The sequence below is a fragment of the Neomonachus schauinslandi genome, chromosome 4 (genome assembly GCF_002201575.2).
Source record: "Neomonachus schauinslandi chromosome 4, ASM220157v2, whole genome shotgun sequence".
In the NCBI taxonomy this organism is placed as follows: domain Eukaryota; kingdom Metazoa; phylum Chordata; class Mammalia; order Carnivora; family Phocidae; genus Neomonachus; species Neomonachus schauinslandi.
Genome location: NC_058406.1, coordinates 83699147 through 83720853, shown reverse-complemented (window position 1 = coordinate 83720853; position 21707 = coordinate 83699147). Strand labels below are relative to the sequence as shown.

Below are 21707 nucleotides of genomic sequence, written 5' to 3'. Positions count from 1 at the left end.
TCCCCTTCGGCCGGATACCCCCTTCCCGCAAAAATAGCACCCGCACCTAAACCAGCCCGAAATCTTGCCGAACAGATTGAACTTGGGTGGTTTGTATTCATCGTCCTTGATGGACAGGGGCAACATCTTCTCTGCCCGGCGAAGCGCCGGGTCTACTCCCCTCTAGAAGTGGCTCCGTGGGTGATGGTAGTGACAGTGGTGACGCCTCAGATGGGATTCCCCAGCGTTTGTCCCGGGCCGCGCGCCGCTTCGAGACACAGACAGACACAGACACACACCCGGGAACTCGCCGACTTCCGGCCCGGGGCGCGCAACGCGTCCTGGGACGCGAAAGGGGGAGGCGGGCCCGGGGGCGGGGCTTGCGCGGCGGAGGGCGGGGCTTACGGCGGGAGCGAGGTGGGACCTGCGGGGAGGCAGTAGGGGGCAGAAAAAAGTGGCAACTGCTGGGTAGTTAATGCGCCGGCCTGGGATGTAGGCACGAAGAAAATCCTGAAGTGACGGCCCACAGACTGGGATGGCTGGGAGGTTGAGGGCCCGCTCTCGCCCACCCAGACCGCCTACCACGGATGTTCCCGGATGCGCTGGGGTCCAGCGCCTGCCCTTTCGCTATTTCCCCCTATTAGCATTAAATCCCGGTGTTGGGGATGGCAATGCTTTAGAACCCAGGCGGCAACGTGTTCTGTAGCCGCCAGTCCGCGGGAAGCGCAAGTGATAGTTTTGCTGGGTGAACTCGGTGGTCACCCAAATCCTAGTAATCCAGTCCCGGAGAACAGCGCCTGGCCTTCCGTACTGCCAAGTGTGAGGCAGTCAACACATGCCTTTCGAAAGAACGTTAAATGAATCCAGAAGAAGCCCTTTAAAGGAACCCCCTACGAGACCATGTTGGAAATGAGGTTTGGGTAAGGCACTGCTTCCCGGACAATCTCAACCCGCCGAAGCCCCCGAAACTCTCGAGTTCGTGCAGGTCCCCTTCACTTCCAGGTCATCCCGGGGGCCGCAGCCGCGGCTGTAATTCTTGTCAGAACCTCCCTGCGCATTTGAGGGAGGTGCTGGAGGAGCTGACTGGTCGGTGGGGCGCGAAGACGCGCGGGGCGCAGAGAGAGGAGCTCTCGGGCTTGTCCTGGGCACCCACAGTCGTTGGAACGTTCCTGCGGGCGCCTTTCCGGAAAATTGTTTGGATAAGGTCAGGTGGTCCATCACGTGAATGATTAAAAGTTGTTACTCTGGGGAAGAAATGGGGGAAAAGGAGGATTGGCTTTTGGAAGTGGGCTGGAAACTACAAAACCGAGCTTCTTGGGAGCTGCCTTTTAGTCTAACAGGAAGTGGAGCGTCACCGGGAAGGAGGGGCGGCCACCCGGGGACTGTCCCTGCTTCAGGCTCTCACTTTGCGGGCGGTGTTTTTTCCAGGTTATCATTCAGCGAATGAGGCAGGGTAGATGCACGCTGCTGGGTTTAGAAACAAACAAACAAACAAACAACAACAACAAAAAATGAGCAAGCGAGACGCCCCTTCCGTTTTATGAGAACCAGGCTGCAAGCAAATAAGTCGGCTGGCCCCACTGCAATCTTCTGCACTCGAGGTAAGGAAATAGCAAATGCTCTCGTGTTAAAAAATTTTTGCAGTGAGGATGTATGCATGTTTTGCTCTCGTTCTTGGAACTTTGTGCGTGAGTGGGGTAGTGATTTGTTGTCTTTATTTTTGAAAATGGATTTTTTTCATTGTTCATGTTAATTAAAACTGCTGTGTAAAACAGCTAGATTCCAGAAATTAAGTTCTGTAAAGAGTATTTTCTCTTTGCCTTTCTTGGCCTATGTTTCATTATTTTAACTTAAACATAGAAATATTTTCAATTAGTAAAATTTACTTATATTTTTTAGGAAGCTTTTATATGAGCCATAGACTTTAAATTTTACTCTACTGCACTGTTGGGGAAATATTAAGTGGTTGCAAACTAGGTTAAAGATAAATATTTCCATGGTAATTGGGTTTTTCTCCAAAACGGCTTTATTTCAATATGATGTAACTGGGGAGTGGGGGGGGAGATATATAGAAATAACCAAATTTCAGTAACTGATTTCCCGTATTCTCTTAATTCATCAAGGTCAACTGCAATTTGAGCCTGTATTTTTGCATTCCATTTTTGAAAATGAATTCTGCATTTTATCCTATATTGCTGTGAACGAGAAATTGCTCAGCTGGTTTATGGAGAAATCTGCATTACCCCATTACTCCTTTCAAATACTTTTGAAATAAGTTGGAGAAATTGAAGTTTAATTTCAGTTATATTGGTTTCCTGGGACTCCCAAATTGCAGCCTAACTTCAATACTAAAGGCATTTTATTGGAAATAGAAATTGGACACTAGTTAAATGAGGAAAAGTTCTATGAGTGGAAAATGTTTGCATCTCACTTCTTTTGTCATTCTGAAATAATGTTTCTTCCATATATGTTGACCAATATATATTGTCATATCAAAGTTAAAGTTAGTTTCTTTCATTCAGCGGTCATTTAATGAGTGAGTGTCTACTATCTGCTAGGCTCTGTGCCGGGCACAGGGTGGGAGGAAGAAAATAATTATAAAGCCAGTTAAGTCCAGGTTCTTTCCCTGGAAGAATTTTATGGGATGAAGTTGATGTGAGGAGAGAGGGTGACAGGATTTTAGAATTGTGTGATGTTTAAGATGTGCACAAGGTATGCCCTTGGTGTATCAAAGGGAGACAACTGTCACTCAGTGAACCTTGTGATATATACCAAGCCTTTTGTCTCAGCCATCCTGTTGCCCCTTCAATAACTTGTTTAATGAAAGAACATTATTTTGGGCGCCTGGGTGGCTCAGTTGGTTAAGCCACTGCCTTCGGCTCAGGTCATGATCCTGGAGTCCCGGGATCTAGTCCCGCATCGGGCTCCCTGCTCGGCAGGGAGTCTGCTTTGCCCTCTGACCCTATCCCCTCTCATGTGTTCTCTCTCATTCTCTCTCTCTCAAATAAATAAATAAATAAAATCTTTAAAAAAAAAAAAAAAAAAGAACATTATTTTGGAAAATCAAAAATGATTCTTCTGCTCAATTCAGGTGGTCATTACAGATGCAGGATTTTGAAAGATTCCAATCGTAACTCTTAATTCCTTCATGTCTTAAAAGATTAAATGGGGTTTTTAAGATTATAAAATATAGTAATGAACATTTTAAAATTAATAAATGGATTTCTACCCTGAACTTTGAAATATTTGTTTAGATCATCTTCTACTAATTAATTGCATTAGATTAACTAGGCAGACTATACGACAGGAAAAAACCAGCTTCTCAGACATGTGCTTGAGGACTGTGAGAAATGAATGCAGAGAGAATGAAGGGACAGATGCTTATCTCCAGTCAGGGTTCCAGCTCCTTTCAGGCAGTAGTCAGTAAGGAATAGGAAGGATGCCATCTGTCATTCCTCAGTAATCAACCCTGGCATTTAGCTGCAGCCCTATTTTAGACCCCATGCTTTTTTAGATGCTTCAAATTGAATGCCCCGTGAACCTCGACTGGATAAAGAAGCTGTGATGATGGTGGATAAAACTACAGATTCTTAAAAATCTAGAAATCGAATATAAGTGTAAATTGCTAATGCGTTCCAAGGTTTTGCTCCATGGCACATATCTATAGCGTATAGGTTTCAAATGTATAAACACATTAGATAGGGGGATGATATGAGTTTATTCTGCTTCTGCATATTTCCCAAAGGTGAAAACACAAATATAGCAGGGTTAGCTCCAACCTCACGGGAAGATGTTATCTATCTCTCTGCCTAAATGCAATTTTTAGAACACAGAATACCTCATTTTAATTTCTAAAAATAATCTGAAGCCTATAGGCAATGGCATTAAAAGCATTTTTAAAAATTTTCTGATGATTGACAAAAACATCACAGAAGAATCTTTGATTTCCCCTAATAGCACCAAGAGATCCTGTTCCTATCAATTACAGAAGTCATAAAGAAAAGTTTTAAGAAGTTAAAACTTTACCATAATGAGGTAAGTACCAATATGGGCTTTTTTGTTTGTTTTTTATTTTATTTTTATTTTTTTAAAGATTTTATTTATTTGAGAGAGAGAATGAGAGAGAGAGCATGAGAGGGGTGAGGGTCAGAGGGAGAAGCAGACTCCCTGCCGAGCAGGGAGCCCGATGTGGGACTCGATCCCGGGACTCCAGGATCATGACCTGAGCCAAAGGCAGTCGCTTAACCAACTTGAGCCACCCACGCGCCCTTTGTTTGTTTTTTAAAAATGTGGTAAAATACACATAACATAATATTTGCTATCTTAACCATTTTTAACTGTATAGTTTAGTAGTATTAAGAATATTTACATTGTTGGGATGCCTGGGTGGCTCAGTCGGTTAAGCGTCTGCCTTCGGCTCAGGTCATGATCCAGGGTCCTGGGATCGAGTCCCACATTGGGCTCCTTGCTCATCGGGGAGCCTGCTTCTCCCTCTGCCTGCTGCTTTCCCTGCTTGTGCTCTCTCTCTCTCTCTCTGACAAATAAATAAAATCTAAAAAAAGAAGAAGAATATTTACATTGTTGAGCAACCATTCCCCAGAACTTTTTCATTTTGCAGAACTGAAATGCTATGTTCATTAACCAACTCCCCATTTCCCCCTTCCCCCAGTCCCTTGTAACTACCATTCTACTTTTTGGTCTCTATGAATCTGACTCCTCTAGATATCTCCTATAAGGTCTTTTTGTGACTGGTTTATTTCACTTAGCATAATATCCTCAAGGTTCATCCATGGTATAGCACGTGATAGAATCTCCTTCCTTTTAAAGGCTGAATAGTATTTCATGTATAAATCACATTTTGTTTAGCCATTTTTCTGTTAATGGATATTGGATTGCTTCTGCCTTTTGACTCTTGTGAACAATGCTGCTGTGCACATGAGTGTTGTACCAATATTTTTATCTGAGAAGAATTATTTCCTCTAGAGGTACTCTTGTTTCCTTGGAAATAAAAGTTCCTACTTGAGCCAGGGTCTGTTCGAAAATACTGTAAGGCCTCCCTTAGTCTAACCCATCAAAATAATTCAGCTTACGGAATAAAGCCAATACCCATAAAGTTGAAATATTCTTGTAGACTAGAACAAAGCTGAAGATAAGAGACTACACAAGACACTGAAAATACGAAGTGGCACAAGTGTGGAGTTTGGTGTGACCTACCACTCTTTCTGTGGCTCAGGGAAAATCGTTTCATATTCTCAGTCTCCGCTATCCCATCTCTCAAATGGGGTGGATATATTTTAATTTCCTTGTCTCTAAAGATTTGAAACCTTACTGATTTGAGATATTATATAACACACAGATGGCAGAGGTCTGACAGTTCTCATTACTAGTGCTGAGCTCTGTGAGGGCAGGAACTGGGTGCTCTTTGCATTACCATCCCTAGTGCCTGACAGTGCTGGGCACGGGGTAAGTACCTGTAAGTGTTTGTTGACTGATGGATATTTACCATGGGGATTCGGACCTTCCTCTAATAAAGTTAGAAAGCTTGTATGAGCCAGGATTGCTTTGATGTTAGGTTTGATATCTGAAACTATTTATAAATTATAATTCATATGTATGAAATCTCTTTCTCTTAGCGATTTTGGGATGTGAGTTTATTGCTGAACACCACTGTTTTCTAAAAGAGAGAAGTTTCCATAGAATATTCCAGAGATCCGTTGCCTAACAATCTTGCCTTCTGTCCGTTTTCCTGTGACTGAAACAGAAGTTCAAATGAAAAGCTCTATTATGCTAGAATGGTAAAAGCAATATATTTGCAGATGTACTTGGTTTCTTTTTGACCCATTTCTGGAACTAATTTTGCATGGCACTGTACTGAGCTAAAAATGCTTTTCTATTTCTAGGCTTTCTTCTTAGGATGCATTGACTCCTTGGATCCTTACAAGTCGTGGATGTTCCTCTTAGAAATAAGGCCATTCCTACTCCTGTCCAATACATGTCCATGGAATTGGTCATCTCCAAACATCATCATCATTATCTTCATCATAGCTACAATGAATTGGCAATTCCAGGAGAAAGATGCAAGGCTAAAGCGAACTTTTATCTAGCATAGTTTTATGTAGCATAACCTGGGCGCTTCGAGGGTAGAGAGGAGCTCACTGTCTGCCTCAGTAACAAATGGCTGAATTAAAGGAGGAGGTACTTTAAAAAAAATGTCCCACATGATACTTATACATCATTTCCTCTTAAATCAGCGATAATGAAGCAAATCCAGCTAATTGATAGTACCTGTCTGAGGAAGTATAGAAAAGGAATCTGATGTTTTGTTCAGGCTTAGGAGGAAAAAAAAAAATGCCAGGACTGTGGGCACCTTCTGCTATGAATAAAGGGGTGGGAGTGGACAGGCAAGTGGAAACACAGGTACTTACTGTCTGTTATCCCTGCCTTAAATGCTGCCCTTGGTGTTCCCTCTAACTGGATTTACCTATAAAGGAATGGCTCACTCTGCCTGGCTGCCAACAGGAGGACTTGATCTTGAATGTGCTCAGTACGGAAATTCTTTCCTTACAGCCTGCAGTGAGAAATGACCTGTCACAGCATCTATCTATTCAAATGCGATATTGCAGTAAATGTAGCTATTTATCAACCTGCTTTAGCAATACTGTTTCGGAACTACAATTTCAAAATGCAGTGAGGGCCAGAACTAAGCCTTCTAAAGAACAAGCTTTAAATTGGCTATCAGTGATCTTATATATGTAACCAGTTATACTGTGACTAGAAAAGACTGATTGCATTCATCCTAATAGCCAATCCACGACCCAGTTGATCCAGATTGTGGTCATCTAAATGATCCATTCTCAACACTGTACAATCGATCCTAAGTACAGCAGAACCACAAGATGAATCCCACGCTATGGACACTTTTATTATTTATTATTACTATAAGTGTATTCCTACTCCTGTTTTTCCTATTCCTAAATAATGTCCTATTCCTAAATACGAATAATAAAGAATATTTATTGGTAACACAAAATCATTTAACTTATTTTGATGTATTTAGACCTGTGAAGAAAGTAATGGGAGTTAGGAAGAGCCTTGTAAGAACAGATGGGTTCCTCAGGAGGAAGAGTGAGGGAAAATCACTTAGGAAGCAGAAGATAGCAGTTGGTAAAGGATGAGAAAAGTGGTATGGCACTTCTAAAATAACAGTGAAAAGAATGAATTTCTTGAATATGTGGAAAATAACGAAAGGCAAAACTCTTCCCAGAATACCAGATAGCACCTGGAAAAGACTTGTAAAGAAAAGTGACCTTTCATGTGCTATTTCTGGCATTTTGTGTTTAGTCATGAAGTAAATTCTAGTGTATGTGGCTTGAAATTTTAATGGAAGAGGCTTACTATGGGCAATAGTGAATGACACTTGGCAGCAGTGTTTTCTCACTTAGTTTTCTTTTTCTGCCAATCGTCCTGAAGTCTAAGGGGTTTTTTGGGTCAGTTCCTGGACCCAAACTAAAATTTCATTTCTCAACTAGGTAAGATTTTATTTTCTGTTGGTTTAAATCCTGTATGCTGCCTGCCAGATTAAGTCATCTAGCTTCTAATTTTTGTTAGCTCCTAAAAGTTTGGGGAAATTCACAAGGACAATATTATCTAAGAAGTGATGATTTCCCCCCAAGGCAAATCAGCTCATTCTTTAAGAGCTTCCATAGAAACAAGGATGTGCAAAGGTATTTTAATGCAGAATATCTTTGAAAAGATGCAAAAAAAAAAAAAAAAAAAGAGTTCTGGGATGTCTTTTATTTATCAAGTAGCTTGACCACAGAACTGAAAGTAGAAAAGTGGCTTGTGCTTAAGACCACATTTCTGACTGGCTGTGCTAGTCACCAAATGGGGGATAACTCAGGTCTTTCACATAGGGAATGGTTTCTTGGGTACTGTCTAGTCTTAATTGGGCCTTCGTTCGCATTTAATTTAAGTTTGTTCTGTTAGTTTCAAGCATTTCTTATCCTTTGTGGAGTTGAAGACCATTTAAACAGAGATTCCCTCACCCCATTTAACCACAAAGAGCTGGGAGCACTTACTCAAAAAATGGGCCGGGCACTGTTCTGGATGACAAAGACTAATGGAAACTGCCTTCCAAATACAGTTAGACTCAAAAAGGAGCATAGTCAATGGTTGTAATACCTGGAAACAAAGGCTAGTGACACTATGTTCTGAGTTCCCAAGAGCACTGAGGATGGAGAGTGTGAGGCATGTTCGCAGGGGAGGGGATGTTTGAAAAAGACTTCGGAGGGGCCCGGGAGTAAGAGTTTGTCAGGTGGGGACAGGAAAGGGCTTTGTCGGTGGAGAAAATAGCATGTACCGACACATGGAGTCCTAGGCCAGAACACTGGCTGTCGGTACCATAAGAGAAAAGTCCTTCTGAAATTTGGCACTACGTGTCCCTTTGCCGTGGATTGAGCAGTGTGTGTCATCTGCATGCTAGAAACCTGGTCAGAAACTGCTCATCAGTTGCATAGCTGTCTCTTCCAACTCTTGCATGTTCACGGAAGGAAAGCCCAGGTTCTGAATTGGCCTCTGCATGCCCTTCCGGAGGTGATTTTACGTCTTGGCAGCTGAGGGCCCTTTTCTGAGCATCTGTATTCTATAATCATCAGTTTTTAGGCAAGTACATGTTTTGCAGGATGAACCAGAGGAGAAAACAATCTGTACAACATGAGACAAATCTAGTAGTGAAATGGCAGAATAGTGATCGTTCCTCCGCCATCTGTGGCATCAAAATGAAAATGACAGCTTCTCCGTGTACGACGTCAGGCTGCTCCCTGCTTTTCTACTTTATGAGTCAGAGGACATAACTAATCTTTGTTCGTACTATGCTCTGGCATATTTGTTTTCAGCTTCAGTCTGGATAATTGCTGCTTTTTCAGTCTGAAGGAACTAGCCCTGAGAAAAGAATTATTCATTCAGCAGCATTCCTTCTAGGGAATTTGGAGAGATGATATAAGTAAATAACTGACTAGTGTGTCTTTGAAAATTCAAATTGCCTGGTCCATTTAGAGACACCCATTAGAGAATTTGCAACTGTTGCTTTATAGACTGCATTATTTACTTTCTTACTCTTATACCCACATTTAAGAAAAATTTTTTAACATTTCAAATAATGCTCTTCCAAAAGCTATTCAATTATCAGATATTAAAAAATTTCTGACATAGTGACCCCCGCAGTTCCACTCCTAATTACATACCTAAGAGAAATGAAAACATACGGTCACATATAAACTTGTCCATGAATGTTCATAGCAGCATTACTCATAATAGCAAAATGTGGAAACAACCCAAAGTCCAGCAACTGATAGATATACAAAATGTGTTATATCTATGTAGGAATGGAATGCTATGTGGCAATAAAAAAAAAATAGCGAAGTACTGATATATATATACAATGACATGGATGAACCTTGAAGACATTCTGCTAAGGGAAAAAAACCCAGACACAATGACCACATGTTGTATGATTCCATTTATATGCAATATCCAGAATAGGCAAATCTATGGAGACAGAAAGTAGATTAGAGATTGCCTGGTTGGAGGGGGGGTGAGGTTGGGGGAGATGAGAAAAGGGGGGAATGACTGCTAATGAATGGGTCTGGGGTTTCTTTTTGGGATGTTGAAAATGTTTTAAAATTAGATTGTGGTGATGGTTACACAATTCTGTGAATATACTGAAAGCCACTGAAGTGTTTAGTTGACCCTCAAACAACATGGGTTTAAACCGCGCGGGTCCACTTACGTGCAGATATTTTTCAGTAAATATGGTACAGTGCTATAAATGGATTTTCTTTTCCTTATGATTTTCTTAATAACATTTCCTTTTCTCTCGCTTACTTTAAGAATGCAGTATATAATACGTATAACATACAAAATGTGTCAATCTACTGTTCATGTTACACTAAAGCTTCTGGTCAACAGTAGGCTACTAGTAGTTAAGTCTTGGGGAAGTTAAAAGTGATACAAGGGGGGACGCCTGGGTGGCTCAGTCGGTTAAGCGTCTGCCTTCGGCTCAGGTCATGATCCCGGGGTCCTGGGATCGAGTCCCGCATCGGGCTCCCTGCTCCGCAGGGAGCCTGCTTCTCCCTCTGCCTCTGCCTCTCTCTCTCTCTATCTCTCATGAATAAATAAATAAAATCTTTAAAAAAAAAAAAAGTGATACAAGGGGTTTTGACTGTGCAGAGTGGAGTGGTTGGTGCCCCTAATACCTGTGTTATTCAAGAGTCAATTGTACTTTAAGTGGGTGAAATTTAGGATATACGAAATAAATCTTAATAAAGTTGTAAAATATACCCCAGCATACCAAGTATAAATATTTATATTATTGGACAGATAGTGACAGTTTTATGTACTGATACTTTGATACATCCTTGCAGAATTTAGCACGACACAGTGGAAAGAGTCCTTGACTGCCATCAGGAGAGCTAGATTCTTGCACTGGTTCTACTGCTAGTGTGCTGCATGCGTGAGCCTAGGCAAGTTCCTTATGCCTGGACCTTGAGTTCTTTATGAAGTAAGGAAGTGACTTAGAGCTCCGAGCTGTCTTTCAGTTTATGTGTTTGTACAGTAAAGCATATAAATACTGGGGCAGTTTTGGAGCCCTGGCTTTATCCCTGACTGTTTGAGTATAACCAAAGTAGTGGGGTTTTCAGAAGCCACCTGGCTAGCAGTCCTTCCCCCGATCATGTTCAGGTACGTCGTGTCAGGTAAAGTATATGTAGAGCAGGGTTTTCAACCTCAGCATCACTGGCATGTTAAGCTGGATAATTCTTCCCTTTGGAGGGGTGTCCTGTCCATTGCAGGATTTTAGCAGCAACTCTGACATCTGCCCACTCGGTAGCATCTCTTCCTCAATCAAAATGTCTCCGGTCTTTGCCACGTATCACCTGGAGAACAGAGTCGTCCCCCGTTGAAAACCCCTGGTATAGAAGATGCTAGAATAACAATATGAAAATAACTAAAAGGATATGCTGTCTACCTATGAAGAACTAATAAGTTAACGTATCTGCAAAAAATATCATTTGGGGGTCTTTGATTTTTCAGATGATCAGGAGACAAGAAAGGAAGACCTTTTGTTTTGTTTTGCTGACATTTACTGTGTTTATTAAAAGTCACATTTAATCAACGGTAGCAGAGAAGGATTAGTCTAAGAGCTGTCAGATCCTCTTTAGAATAAGACAGGGTGTCAGTAAATACATACAGACATTAAAAAGAAATAAGAAGGGGCGCCTGGGTGGCTCAGTTGGTTAAGCAACTGCCTTCGGCTCAGGTCATGATCCTGGAGTCCCGGGATCGAGTCCCACATCAGGCTCCCTGCTGAGCAGGGAGTCTTCTCCCTCTGACCCTCTTTCCTCTCGTGCTCTCTCTCTCATTCTCTCTCTCTCAAATAAATAAATAAAATCTAAAAAAAAAAGAAATAAGAAAAAAAAATCTAAGAAGAAGGTGTAGGAATTGAGGGCAAGAGAACTGGGAGGTACCTCCACTGACTTCTTGGTTCTTTCTATGTAAGATGTAGACTATCCTAGATGTGTTCTTCCTTGTATCTCCTGTTCAAAGCTCAAAGCTGTGAATTAGATGATAAGTTCTTTCTCTAGAGAGAGAATAGAAGAAAGCTAGAGACTGAAATCCAGACAGCCAGTGAAGTCATCGTTCTTCTCCAAACTGATCTGAAACTGTTTCTAGCGGGTCTACAGTGGGAGTTCCAAACTTCACCTGTTCTCAGAGTATAAATGTGCCGCTTGCCCTGCAGTCTCTGAAATTCTTGCTCTTCTTGCTTTTCTATACAGACTAAAAATTTTACATAATTGTATTGGGTTGCATTATTTAATAAATACATGAAATATTTACACTGTGTTTCTAAAGATAAATTATTCATATCTTCCAACACATTTTTGGAACAGGTAGAATAGGAGATTAGAAGTTATCTGAAAGAGGAAATTTCTATGATGGGCATAGGGCTAAATCCTACTTAAAAGTATAGGTGAAAGTGAAATACTCGTGAGTGTCTTTGACAAAGTATATTTATAGTAGGGTATATAATTATCATATAATTATATGTAAATATAATTACATAATTATATTTATGGTAGGCTATAGTAATTAATTTCATTACTTTTTCTACACTAAAATTGCTAGATAGTTACCTGTGTCTGCTTTAGAAACTAGAAACACCTCTGTGTAAGTTTTGCGAGATGCTGTTCCTACTCAGCTGTGGAAAATGAACACAAAGATTTTAATCAGGGTGTATTTTAATGCAATTGTTGGATGATTCTTTGAGTGCTTATAGCTAGCCATTTTTATGCAGAACTGAAAGTATGTTTTATGAGACCTGCTTTTGATTCAATATATTAGAAGGATTTTCAAGGCCTTTGAACCAAGATTATTAATTCATAATGGTTTTTCCTTGGTTGGCTACATTAACAGTATGTGTTGTTTTAGTAAGAGGGTATATGCAATGAAAACATTGTATTCTAATGCCTTAAATTACTGTCCTTGAAGAATAATCATAGTAAGCTGGGGTTACTTCAAAAATAATTCATTTTATTCATATCTTGAGTGAGGCCACGATAAAAGGAGAGACACAAAATTGCTTTTCTTAACAGAACACAAAATTGCTTTTCTTAACAGAACAAGCCACAGAGAGAGTCCAGGAGAGAATATTCTTTGCAAATTCTCTGAAAAGGTTACTACAAGGTAACACTGCTTTGCAAATCTGGACTATTGAAAAGTGAGAGTTGCTGAATGGCAACGACCATCTCCTTGATCTTATGAATAAGCTCTTCTTTGCTTGCACAGGCCTCAATGCACTCTCCAATCATGGAGTGGATGTCCCTAGCCCCATTAGAATTCTCCATTCCCCATTCTTGTACACTTCAAAGGGAGATGTTAAAGGCATGGTCTATATGGTCTCTCTGTGTCCTTGCTGAACTATATATGGAGAAACTGTTTCTACAATTGCAAAGCACGCCTTCCCCCACGAAACAAGATCACAGGAGTGGGATTGTCACTTGAATTCCACCCCTGCTAAATCTCCTCCATGAAAAACAAAAGGCTGACCGAACATCATCATTTGGACATTAAAGTGAGATTTCATTGGGAATCTAAGCTGTGAGATGGGAAGATTTAGACTACAGTCTTAGGATTGCCTGTGGAACGGTGGTCTGGCAGCACGTGCCCAGTTAAACCACAGGCTGTGGAGTCCAGAGTCTAGGCATCCACACACAGTGCTTTTCTAAGGAGATGGCGACAACCAAAACTAAACTGTATGGTCTCAATGGTACTACACAGGACTGCGATAGTGGCTTAGCGCGGTTGGCCTACCACGGCTGGGAGGGAGCAGTAAGAAGTCTCCTCCAGCTTTATCACATTTGTCGATATCGTGGAATAGATGAGAGTATTTTTTTATTGTATCACCTAAGAAGAGACATTGTTTGTTTGTTTTTTAAGATTTTTAAAATTTATTTGAGAGAGGAGAGAGAGCACACAAGCTGGGGAAGAGGCAGAGGGAGAGGGAGAAGCAGGCTCCCCACTGAGCAGGGAGCCGGATGCAGGACTTGATCCCAGGACTCTGGGATCATGACCTGAGCCGAAGGCAGTTGCTTAACCGACTAAGCCACCCAGGCGTCCCTAAAAAGAGGAATTGTATGAAAAATAATAAGAGAGGGTAAATGATGGATCCATTAAAGTCATCAAGAATAATATCCTTTCCAGTTCTAAGATCTATTTTTTTCTTAAAGGTATTTTCTAAATGTTTAGAAACTTCTGGTTGATTTTTGTTTTCAGTCTTTTTATAAGTAAGTATATCTTTGAATATTCTTTTTCCTCACTCTGGCTTTCATACTTGAACAGAGCAGTTGAATAGATCTAGGATATATATGCTAAGATGTGTGTGAAGGCTCAGCTGCCAAAATACAAAATAAGGACTTACCTAGAAAGCTTACGGAAGCTTGTAGAGGAGTAAGTAAAGTCTGGAATCAGAAACAGAACCAGCAGAATAAAAAGAAGAAAAAGAAAAAGAAAAAACAAAAAAAAGCCAGCAATAACTGAAAGTCAACAGTGCTTCAGAAGGAGGCAGCAGGGGTGATAATGAACTCTATCGGAGGCTAGGAAATCGGAGCTCTGGGTCTCTGTAAAACTGCCTGTGTGATTCAGTCTTTTCTTACATACGTGACTGAGAGGTCTGATCCGCCAGGAATGTTTGACCCGTGAATGTCCAGACCACATTCATCAGGTGTTTGTTCACCTAGTATTCTGTAGCCATATTGCAGGCGGAGCCTTTAGGTATAGTGAGGAATAGGAGAGTACATAGCTGATTACAGTACCTTCTGATCCTCCTGTACTATCAGAGATGGTGACTTGGAAGCTCCAGAGCCCTACCTCAGTTCAACCTGAATTTAAATCTGGCAGTACATCCCTTAGCCCATAATGAGGGACAGCCTGGCTCTGGCAGCAGATTTTCTTGGGTATAGATTCCAGATCCATTACTTAGTTGCCTCCTAATCCTGAGAAGGATATTTAACCTCTGCAAGTATTCAAGCTCTAGTAAAAGATCCTGTCCCTGCCCTGATCAAAACCTTCTAAGAGCTTCCTATCTCAAGTAGAATAAAACCTATCCTCCTTTTTCAGCTGACAAGGTTCCTGGTGATCTGGCCCTTGCTTATGTCACTCTGATGTATTCTCTTCGTTACCGCTATGCTAACTTATCTTTGAGTTTACTTTTCGTCTGCCTCTCTCTACTATTTCCTCTGCATCAAACAGCAGAGACTGAGTCTATTTTATTTGTTGCTGTAGCCACAGATCCTAGAACAGTGCCTGGTACAAGTAAGCACTCATAACCACTTGTTTATTCTATTGAGTGAGTAAGTACATACCATGACGTGCGAAGCACGTTGTACAGGGCCTAATAAGTGGTAAACCCACTGTAATTGTTGCTGCTCCTGCCATTATTATCTGTTTCTTATATAAGGCTTCCGCCTATGATTTCAATTAGCAATAATCACGCCTCGGATAAAGCTCATTGGCTACCACCTATGATCTCATTTGGAAAAAAGGTTGCTACCAAAAAGTACTTTTAAATTTTGTATACTGGAGTATAATTGACCTTTGAACAACGTGAGGCCAATGCCCCACACAGTCGGAAATCCACATTTTTGACTTTTGACTCCGCCAGAACTTAACAACTAATAGCCTACTGTTGACCAGAGAAGCCTTACCTATAACATAGTCGATTAACACGTATTTGGTGTCTGTATTATATACTGCATTCTTACAATAAAGTAAGAAAAGTGGAAATATTGTTAAGAAAATCATAAGGAAAGAAAATCCACTGATAGTCCTGGACTGTATTTACTGAAAAAAAAATCCGCATATTAAGTGGGTCCATGCGGTTCAAACCTGTGCTGTTCAAGGTCCTGCCGTATACATGTATCAGAACATCATGTTGTGCACTTTAAATATATGCAATTTTTATGTCAATGATCTCTCAGTAAAGTTGTTTAAAGAATTAGTACACTACTGAGAGAAATGTAATCCCATTTGAAAAAATAGTCTCCGTTCCAAATTCTTCATAGTAAAATGAGGGCAGATTTTAAAATACACTGCTTACTTCTTCTGGCTTGTGTGTAGATGAGCTTTTGTCCACAACTGCAAAAGCAAGCAGGCCCAGAAGGGGAGGTCCATTCACTGCACTTTTCATTTTTACCTTAGGCCAAGTCACCCTATCAAAGAGGCAGGGAGAACTGAATTTAATCAACTCAAATAAGATTTACCTCCGTCCTCCTTAAAAAGGCAAAGCCAAAAACATGGTAACTAGTAAGAATGCTAACACTGTATTTTATTGCCGTTTGTATTCCAGGTGTTGCCACATCTGCAAACTTCCCGGACGAGTGATGGGCATTCGAGTGCTTCGTTTCTCTTTGGTGGTCATCCTTGTGCTGCTCCTCGTAGCCGGGGCTTTGACCACTTTACTGCCAAATATCAAGGAAGACAAGATGCTCACTTTGCGTAGGGAAATAAAATCCCAGGGCAAATCCGCCCTGGATTCCTTTACTCTAATAATGCAGACATACAACAGAACAGATCTCTTACTGAGACTCTTAAATCATTATCAGGCTGTGCCGTATCTGCATAAAGTGATTGTGGTGTGGAACAACGTCGGGGAGAAGGGGCCAGAAGAGTTATGGAACTCTCTAGGGCCTCACCCTGTCCCTGTGATCTTCAAACTCCAGGCAACAAACAGGATGAGAAATCGACTCCAGGTCTTTCCCGAACTGGAAACCAATGGTGAGTAGCTGCGGGGGTCCTAGCTGGCACGAGCTGCCACTCCCCAGAGCTCGGGGGGCGGGTGTGTGGCTTTCCGGCCTTCTGCTTGTCTTACTGATGTGGAGAAAGCAGGGAGAGGGAATCAAAAAGAAACATAAGGGGCAATTTTCAAGATGTCAAGAAGCAGTTTAGTGGGCAAGAAATCACATACATCTTGCAACGGTGACAAAGAGGTTAATGTGAACAAAGATCGACTATAATTACACAGTATGGTATCACAGAAAGTAGTAAAATGCCGTTCGGCTTACGCTTAATGTATTTTTTTTTTTTTTTTTTTTGCCACCTTCCTTTGCCTCCCGTTCAGAGCAGTTTCGTGAGCATTGTAATTTGCTTAGAAGACCCTCGGTTTTATTTATTTATAGGTTCATTCATTTCTAGGATAATGGATGAGAGCTGCATAATAATTTTCCCCTCAGGCAATTATAAGTATCAATTACAATTCAAATAAACACTTTTTCTACCGGACAAATCTCTCCGAGAGTACATTTCTTGTTTACTAATTTTGTTCAGGAAATTATTCATTTGAATGTTCTATCTGGGCACCATTCTTTATTACTAGTTTTGTTTCCATTTCCAAACTGTTGGATATAATTCTTTTTCCTTTCGTTGCAGCGGTGTTAATGGTAGATGATGATACGCTCATTAGCGCCCAAGACCTTGTCTTTGCTTTCTCAGTTTGGCAGGTAATGTTGCTCTGTCCTTTATGAATTCATCAGTATAAAGTTTTATCTCTGATTTAGTTGGGCAGCGTTGTGGTTTAATGTGGGAGTCATCTCAAACGGTGTAGACAGTATTTTTCTAAGAGACATAGATATTTGTTGCATGGTAATCAACATGTCTCATGTTCATTTAAGCCAGCCTGCAAGTTATGGTATCTTTTATCTATATTTGATTTATATTTGGTATGCTGGGGAGAAGAGCTAGAGCTATCTTCCAGAGAACAATGAGGAGATGATCTGGTATGGCAAAGACTAGAATCGAGAGATATTTTTCTACAAGGCCACAGATACATGTCTCAAACGAGAAGTGTATTTCTGTATTAATGTTATATATAACTTTCTTTAAAAGAAAGCATTTATTACACCCACAAAATTTAATCCTAATGCTGGGACAACTTTTTAGGAATTAGGAATAGTAATAATTCCACATGCATCATTGTGGTGATAGTTTTATTTATTTATTTATTTTGGTTGTTTTTTTTTTTCCCCCCTAAATCCTAGCTGGAATAAACAGGCATAAATTGTTCGCTATTCTATAAACACAATTCTTTGCTATTGAATATGTGTTAATTAATAGTAGCTTGCTTTTACAAGTTGCAGAAATCAGGACTGCACACCAGTATTCTGAAGCTGTGTCAAATAATGAAACACTGTGCTACCCAATAAATGGTCTAATTTGCACTATAGTAACCCTCCTTAATTAGCTACGTGGGATATAAGAACATTAGATATTAATGGTAAGTGGTCACAGTACTCTGCAGATATCAGCACTCTCAAAACTTCAGTTTCTAACTTTATACCAAGTTCAACAAGTTTTTTTCCCGTATAGCAGTTTTTCCAGCCCTGTAAATAAAGCTTCTTAGGCAAAAAATTCTAATGTAATATTCCGGCTGTGAAATTTCTGTTTCAGGTAAAAAAAATCAATTTACCTAAAATGTCAGGGGTGGCGGGGGGGGGGGGGGAATAGGAGAACTGTGCTTATTTAGAACAATCCAAGTAAGCCATAATTAAAAATGGATAAATATGATTTTTAGGTTTTATTCATAGAAGAATAACCAAGAACAGTTTCAATCCATTGCACAAGGTAACTTGACTCCTACAGTTCAGTCCCATCAATGCCTGGCATAGTGTAATGATTTGGGGTATAGAGGCGGGCAAGGCTGGAGTGGACATCTAGCGTGCTTTTGTGCTCACCCGTTACCGCTAATTAGTGCTATGACTTTTCCTTCTCTAGCTGTCTATGGAACCTCATTCATCCTCCTAAATGATGTCAATGGTACTTGCTCTCTGAAGCCCCCCAGGGTTTATCCTCACCTCCCTGCCCTTCCCCTTTGCCTCCCAGTAACAAAGCTGTCACCCTGTCCTCAGTGCTTCCAACAGGCTTATCCAACTGCACGTACAACCGTCTCACAGTATGGGAATTCCTTGTTCACATAGCTGAATCATACCCTTCCCAGATGATGACTTTTTTGAAATGGGATTTAACCCAGGCTGATTTAGATGTGTGTGTGGATGTGTGTGTGTGTGTGTGTGGATGTGTCCCTAGTTTAATGTCTGTTCAGTAAATGAGTGAAACGCAAATTACTTATGAGATTGAACTAAACCTTTTAACTCTATAAATTCTTACTCTTTTCCATGCTTCACTGGTTTTCTCTTGTTTGCTGGTTTTTGTTTCATTTTTAGTTACTCTCATCTTACTTCTATGGTTTTACTACTATCCTTTCTTCAAAGAGTCTGACAGCATCTCATTATATATTTTTTACTCATGTTTTTAAAAAGGAAACACCCAAGCTGAGAAGGGGGAAAAATATAACATTGTTTAAAATCAACAGTGACTTTCAAGAACATTGAAATCAACATGGAAAAACAGAATCATACATGTAGATCCACAATTTTATGTGCTCCTTAGAGATTGAAACAGATTTTCAAAATTATGCTATATCTTCTTATCTCCCGTAATAAATAGCATTCGTACAGTCAGCTTCTTTTGAAGCAAACTTTGAAGAACCAGACTCTTTGGTGACTAGATTTTGTTAATATCAGAGAACATTTGAATTCAGAGAACATTTGTAAGGTTAGAAATTTTGTTAGCAATTTGGGTTGCGATGGAATTTTGACCTGCAAATGTATCAGAATGTAGATTTATGAAGTTGCCTGGAGTTAGATGAAATTGAGATGTGGAAGCCAAGAATAAAATAAAGTTGATAAATCAGTTTAATTCTCTCTGTAATGAATCATTGCCTTTCTCACCATGTCTGCTCTCAAGAAATGCCACCCTTAATTGTTCCTTTTCCATCTTTTCAGCAATTTCCTGATCAAATTGTAGGATTTGTTCCTAGAAAGCATGTCTCTACTTCATCAGGTGTCTACAGTTATGGAGGTTTTGAACTGCAAACACCGGGGTTTGGAAATGGCGACCAGTACTCTATGGTGCTGATTGGAGCCTCATTCTTCAATAGCAAATACCTTGACCTGTTTCAGAGGCAACCTGCAGCTGTCCATGCTTTGATAGATGAAATCCAGAACTGTGATGATATTGCCATGAATTTTATCATTGCCAAGAACACCGGGAAGACTTCAGGGGTATTTGTGAAACCTGTAAACATGGGCAATTTAGAAAAAGAGTCCAACGGTGGCTATCCTGGAATGTGGCACCGAGCTGAGCACTTTCTGCAGAGGTCTTATTGTATAAATAAGCTTGTTAGTATCTACGATAGCATGCCCTTAAAATACTCCAACATCATGATTTCTCAGTTTGGTTTTCCCTATGCCAACCACAAAAGTAAAATATGAAACAAACAAAAACAAACCTCAAAACTGCTTAGTATCTGAGTAGCTTCTCTTTGCTAGGGTTGGTGTTTTGTTTTGTTTTTTGGGGTTTGTTTTGTTTTTTAAGCAACATCACGAACTTTTATCCACTACAGAAGTCTCTACAAAGGAAAAAATGTACCATGCTTCTAGGACATAGAATTTAAGGAACTTCAAAAACCAAGAAGCTGGTACTCTCTAGATAGGTTTTTTTTTGCGAGGAATTTTCATACACGGATAGAACTTCTTGGTCAGCGATTTTATTGTTTACATTCTGAGACAGTTCTACAATTTCTTGGATTCCTGGCGTTTGCCTTAAGGACCTATAGCAAGTTGTCTCCAGGATCAGAAACTTCAGAAAAGCATTTCTCAGCTTTTTCCCTAAAGGATGATTGTTTTCATTTGAAGCTTGAAATGCCTCATTAGCAAAAGCCTATGGCATAGAGAAAAGCCATGTGAGAGGAGAATAGTCTCAATCCCTTATAAAAACAAGTGGAAAACTCATGACTCTCAGTGCTTTCATTGTGGTTTTTCCAACCAGCCCTTTCCAGCACTAACTCGGCCCAGCATGGTTTTGATGCAACCCTCAGTGCTTTGATTTTCGTTGATAAGTCTGTTGTGACTGGGAGAGTTCATTTTAGTAGCTGAAGGATGTCTAGTTGTTTGCTTGATTTTTGTGAATATTTACTGCATGGATCACAAAAAAATGCAACCTGTGTTTCTTATGTGCAACTTCTATGCAGCAGGGAGCAAATGTGTTACTGGATTCAGGTAGTGCATTTTGTCCCTGAATCTGACCTTGAGAAGTGTACGTTAATTCCTATATTTTACAGAAACTGTGTGTTGTTTAAGAAACATAAAATAATCTTCTGAAAGAATGATTAATTAGGAACTGACGAAAGTTACAACCTTTGGTATGGAAAGACCTTTACTGTTAGGGCATAGGCTTATCTCATGGATACTAAAGAGTTACGTGTATTATACACAAAGTTAAACTCTCGTATTCAGAGCTGCTGCTGCTTCCTTTTTTTTTTTTTTTTTTTCCAAAAAAGACCCAATGCATTCATCATGATGATATTTTGGTTACATACAGGAGAAAAATAACTGAATCATAGCAGAGGAATTTTATAGGGAGTCTGCATCGTAATTGAGCAAGTAAATTGTTAACTTGCTCACTCTGTTACATGAATTAGTATCTGTGTTCCACATAGTGTCTGTGTTTGGTCCTTGTTTACAAGAGTAGCAAGGAACAATTAAGCTCCTGTATACCACCTTCTCCTCTTCCTCTTCCCCCTCCTCCTCCCATGATGTCATTGTATTCTCACATTTGCAAAGCTGTGAAAATATTATAATAATCATGGTTAATGTTCCAACAATGAGGTCTATGTGCAGTTAGTTCAGTATATGTTGTTTCTTTACATTGGCATGTGTATGTGTCTTAATGCAGTCAGATAAAACCAGTAGAACCCAGAACCTCACTAAAAACCTATAATGTTCATTATCTGCTTTGGCCAACCTTGGTAGTGATTTTTTGCCTCTTGGAATTCACCTGGCAGATAAATAAAATAAACTTCTACCATGCAGATGTTCTCTTAATTAAGCAGACTCATGTTTTTGTGGTCCGTGTTTTTACAAATTTCTAAATATTCTAATATATTGCTCAGGGTAAAGCAGAGGCATTAGCTACGTTCCCCGGGGTGGGGGGGGAGTTCTCCAGTGGGAAAATATTCTGAGATTTTATTTCCCATTTTGTGTTCTCAAACTTGTCTTAAGCATCACGTAAGTTAATCGTATCATGTTTTACAGACATTATAGAGCAAATATGATCACAAAGTG

At 40.2% G+C, this 21707-nt stretch overlaps 2 protein-coding genes and 1 long non-coding RNA gene across 4 annotated transcripts in view; 2 read left to right on the top strand and 1 right to left on the bottom strand.

Annotated features, from left to right (window-relative positions):
* The window catches only part of SLC30A7 (solute carrier family 30 member 7), an 82365-nt gene extending 82050 nt beyond the window's left edge, over positions 1–315 (bottom strand). Inside the window, exon 1 of the mRNA XM_021690272.1 lies at positions 47–315. Within this exon, the coding sequence (XP_021545947.1) occupies positions 47–126 (80 nt within the window). The 5' untranslated portion in view covers positions 127–315. The remainder of the gene's footprint in view (positions 1–46) is intronic.
* Positions 316–842: 527 nt separating this feature from the next.
* On the top strand, positions 843–6018 carry LOC110580365. Of its 2 annotated transcripts, XR_002480333.1 has the most exons (4): positions 843–899; positions 1408–1580; positions 3937–4014; positions 5880–6018. It is a non-coding gene; the product is annotated as an uncharacterized LOC110580365 (long non-coding RNA). The 2 variants fall into 2 exon arrangements; XR_002480332.1 differs by lacking the exon at positions 843–899 and having other exon boundaries at positions 1363–1580.
* Positions 6019–15881: 9863 nt separating this feature from the next.
* EXTL2 (exostosin like glycosyltransferase 2) lies at positions 15882–21378 on the top strand. The gene is made up of 3 exons (XM_021690298.2): positions 15882–16305; positions 16957–17027; positions 19368–21378. Exons 1-3 carry the CDS (start codon positions 15912–15914, stop codon positions 19854–19856), a joined length of 954 nt encoding a protein of 317 aa, XP_021545973.2. The 5' UTR covers positions 15882–15911; the 3' UTR covers positions 19857–21378.
* Positions 21379–21707: the final 329 nt, after the last annotated feature.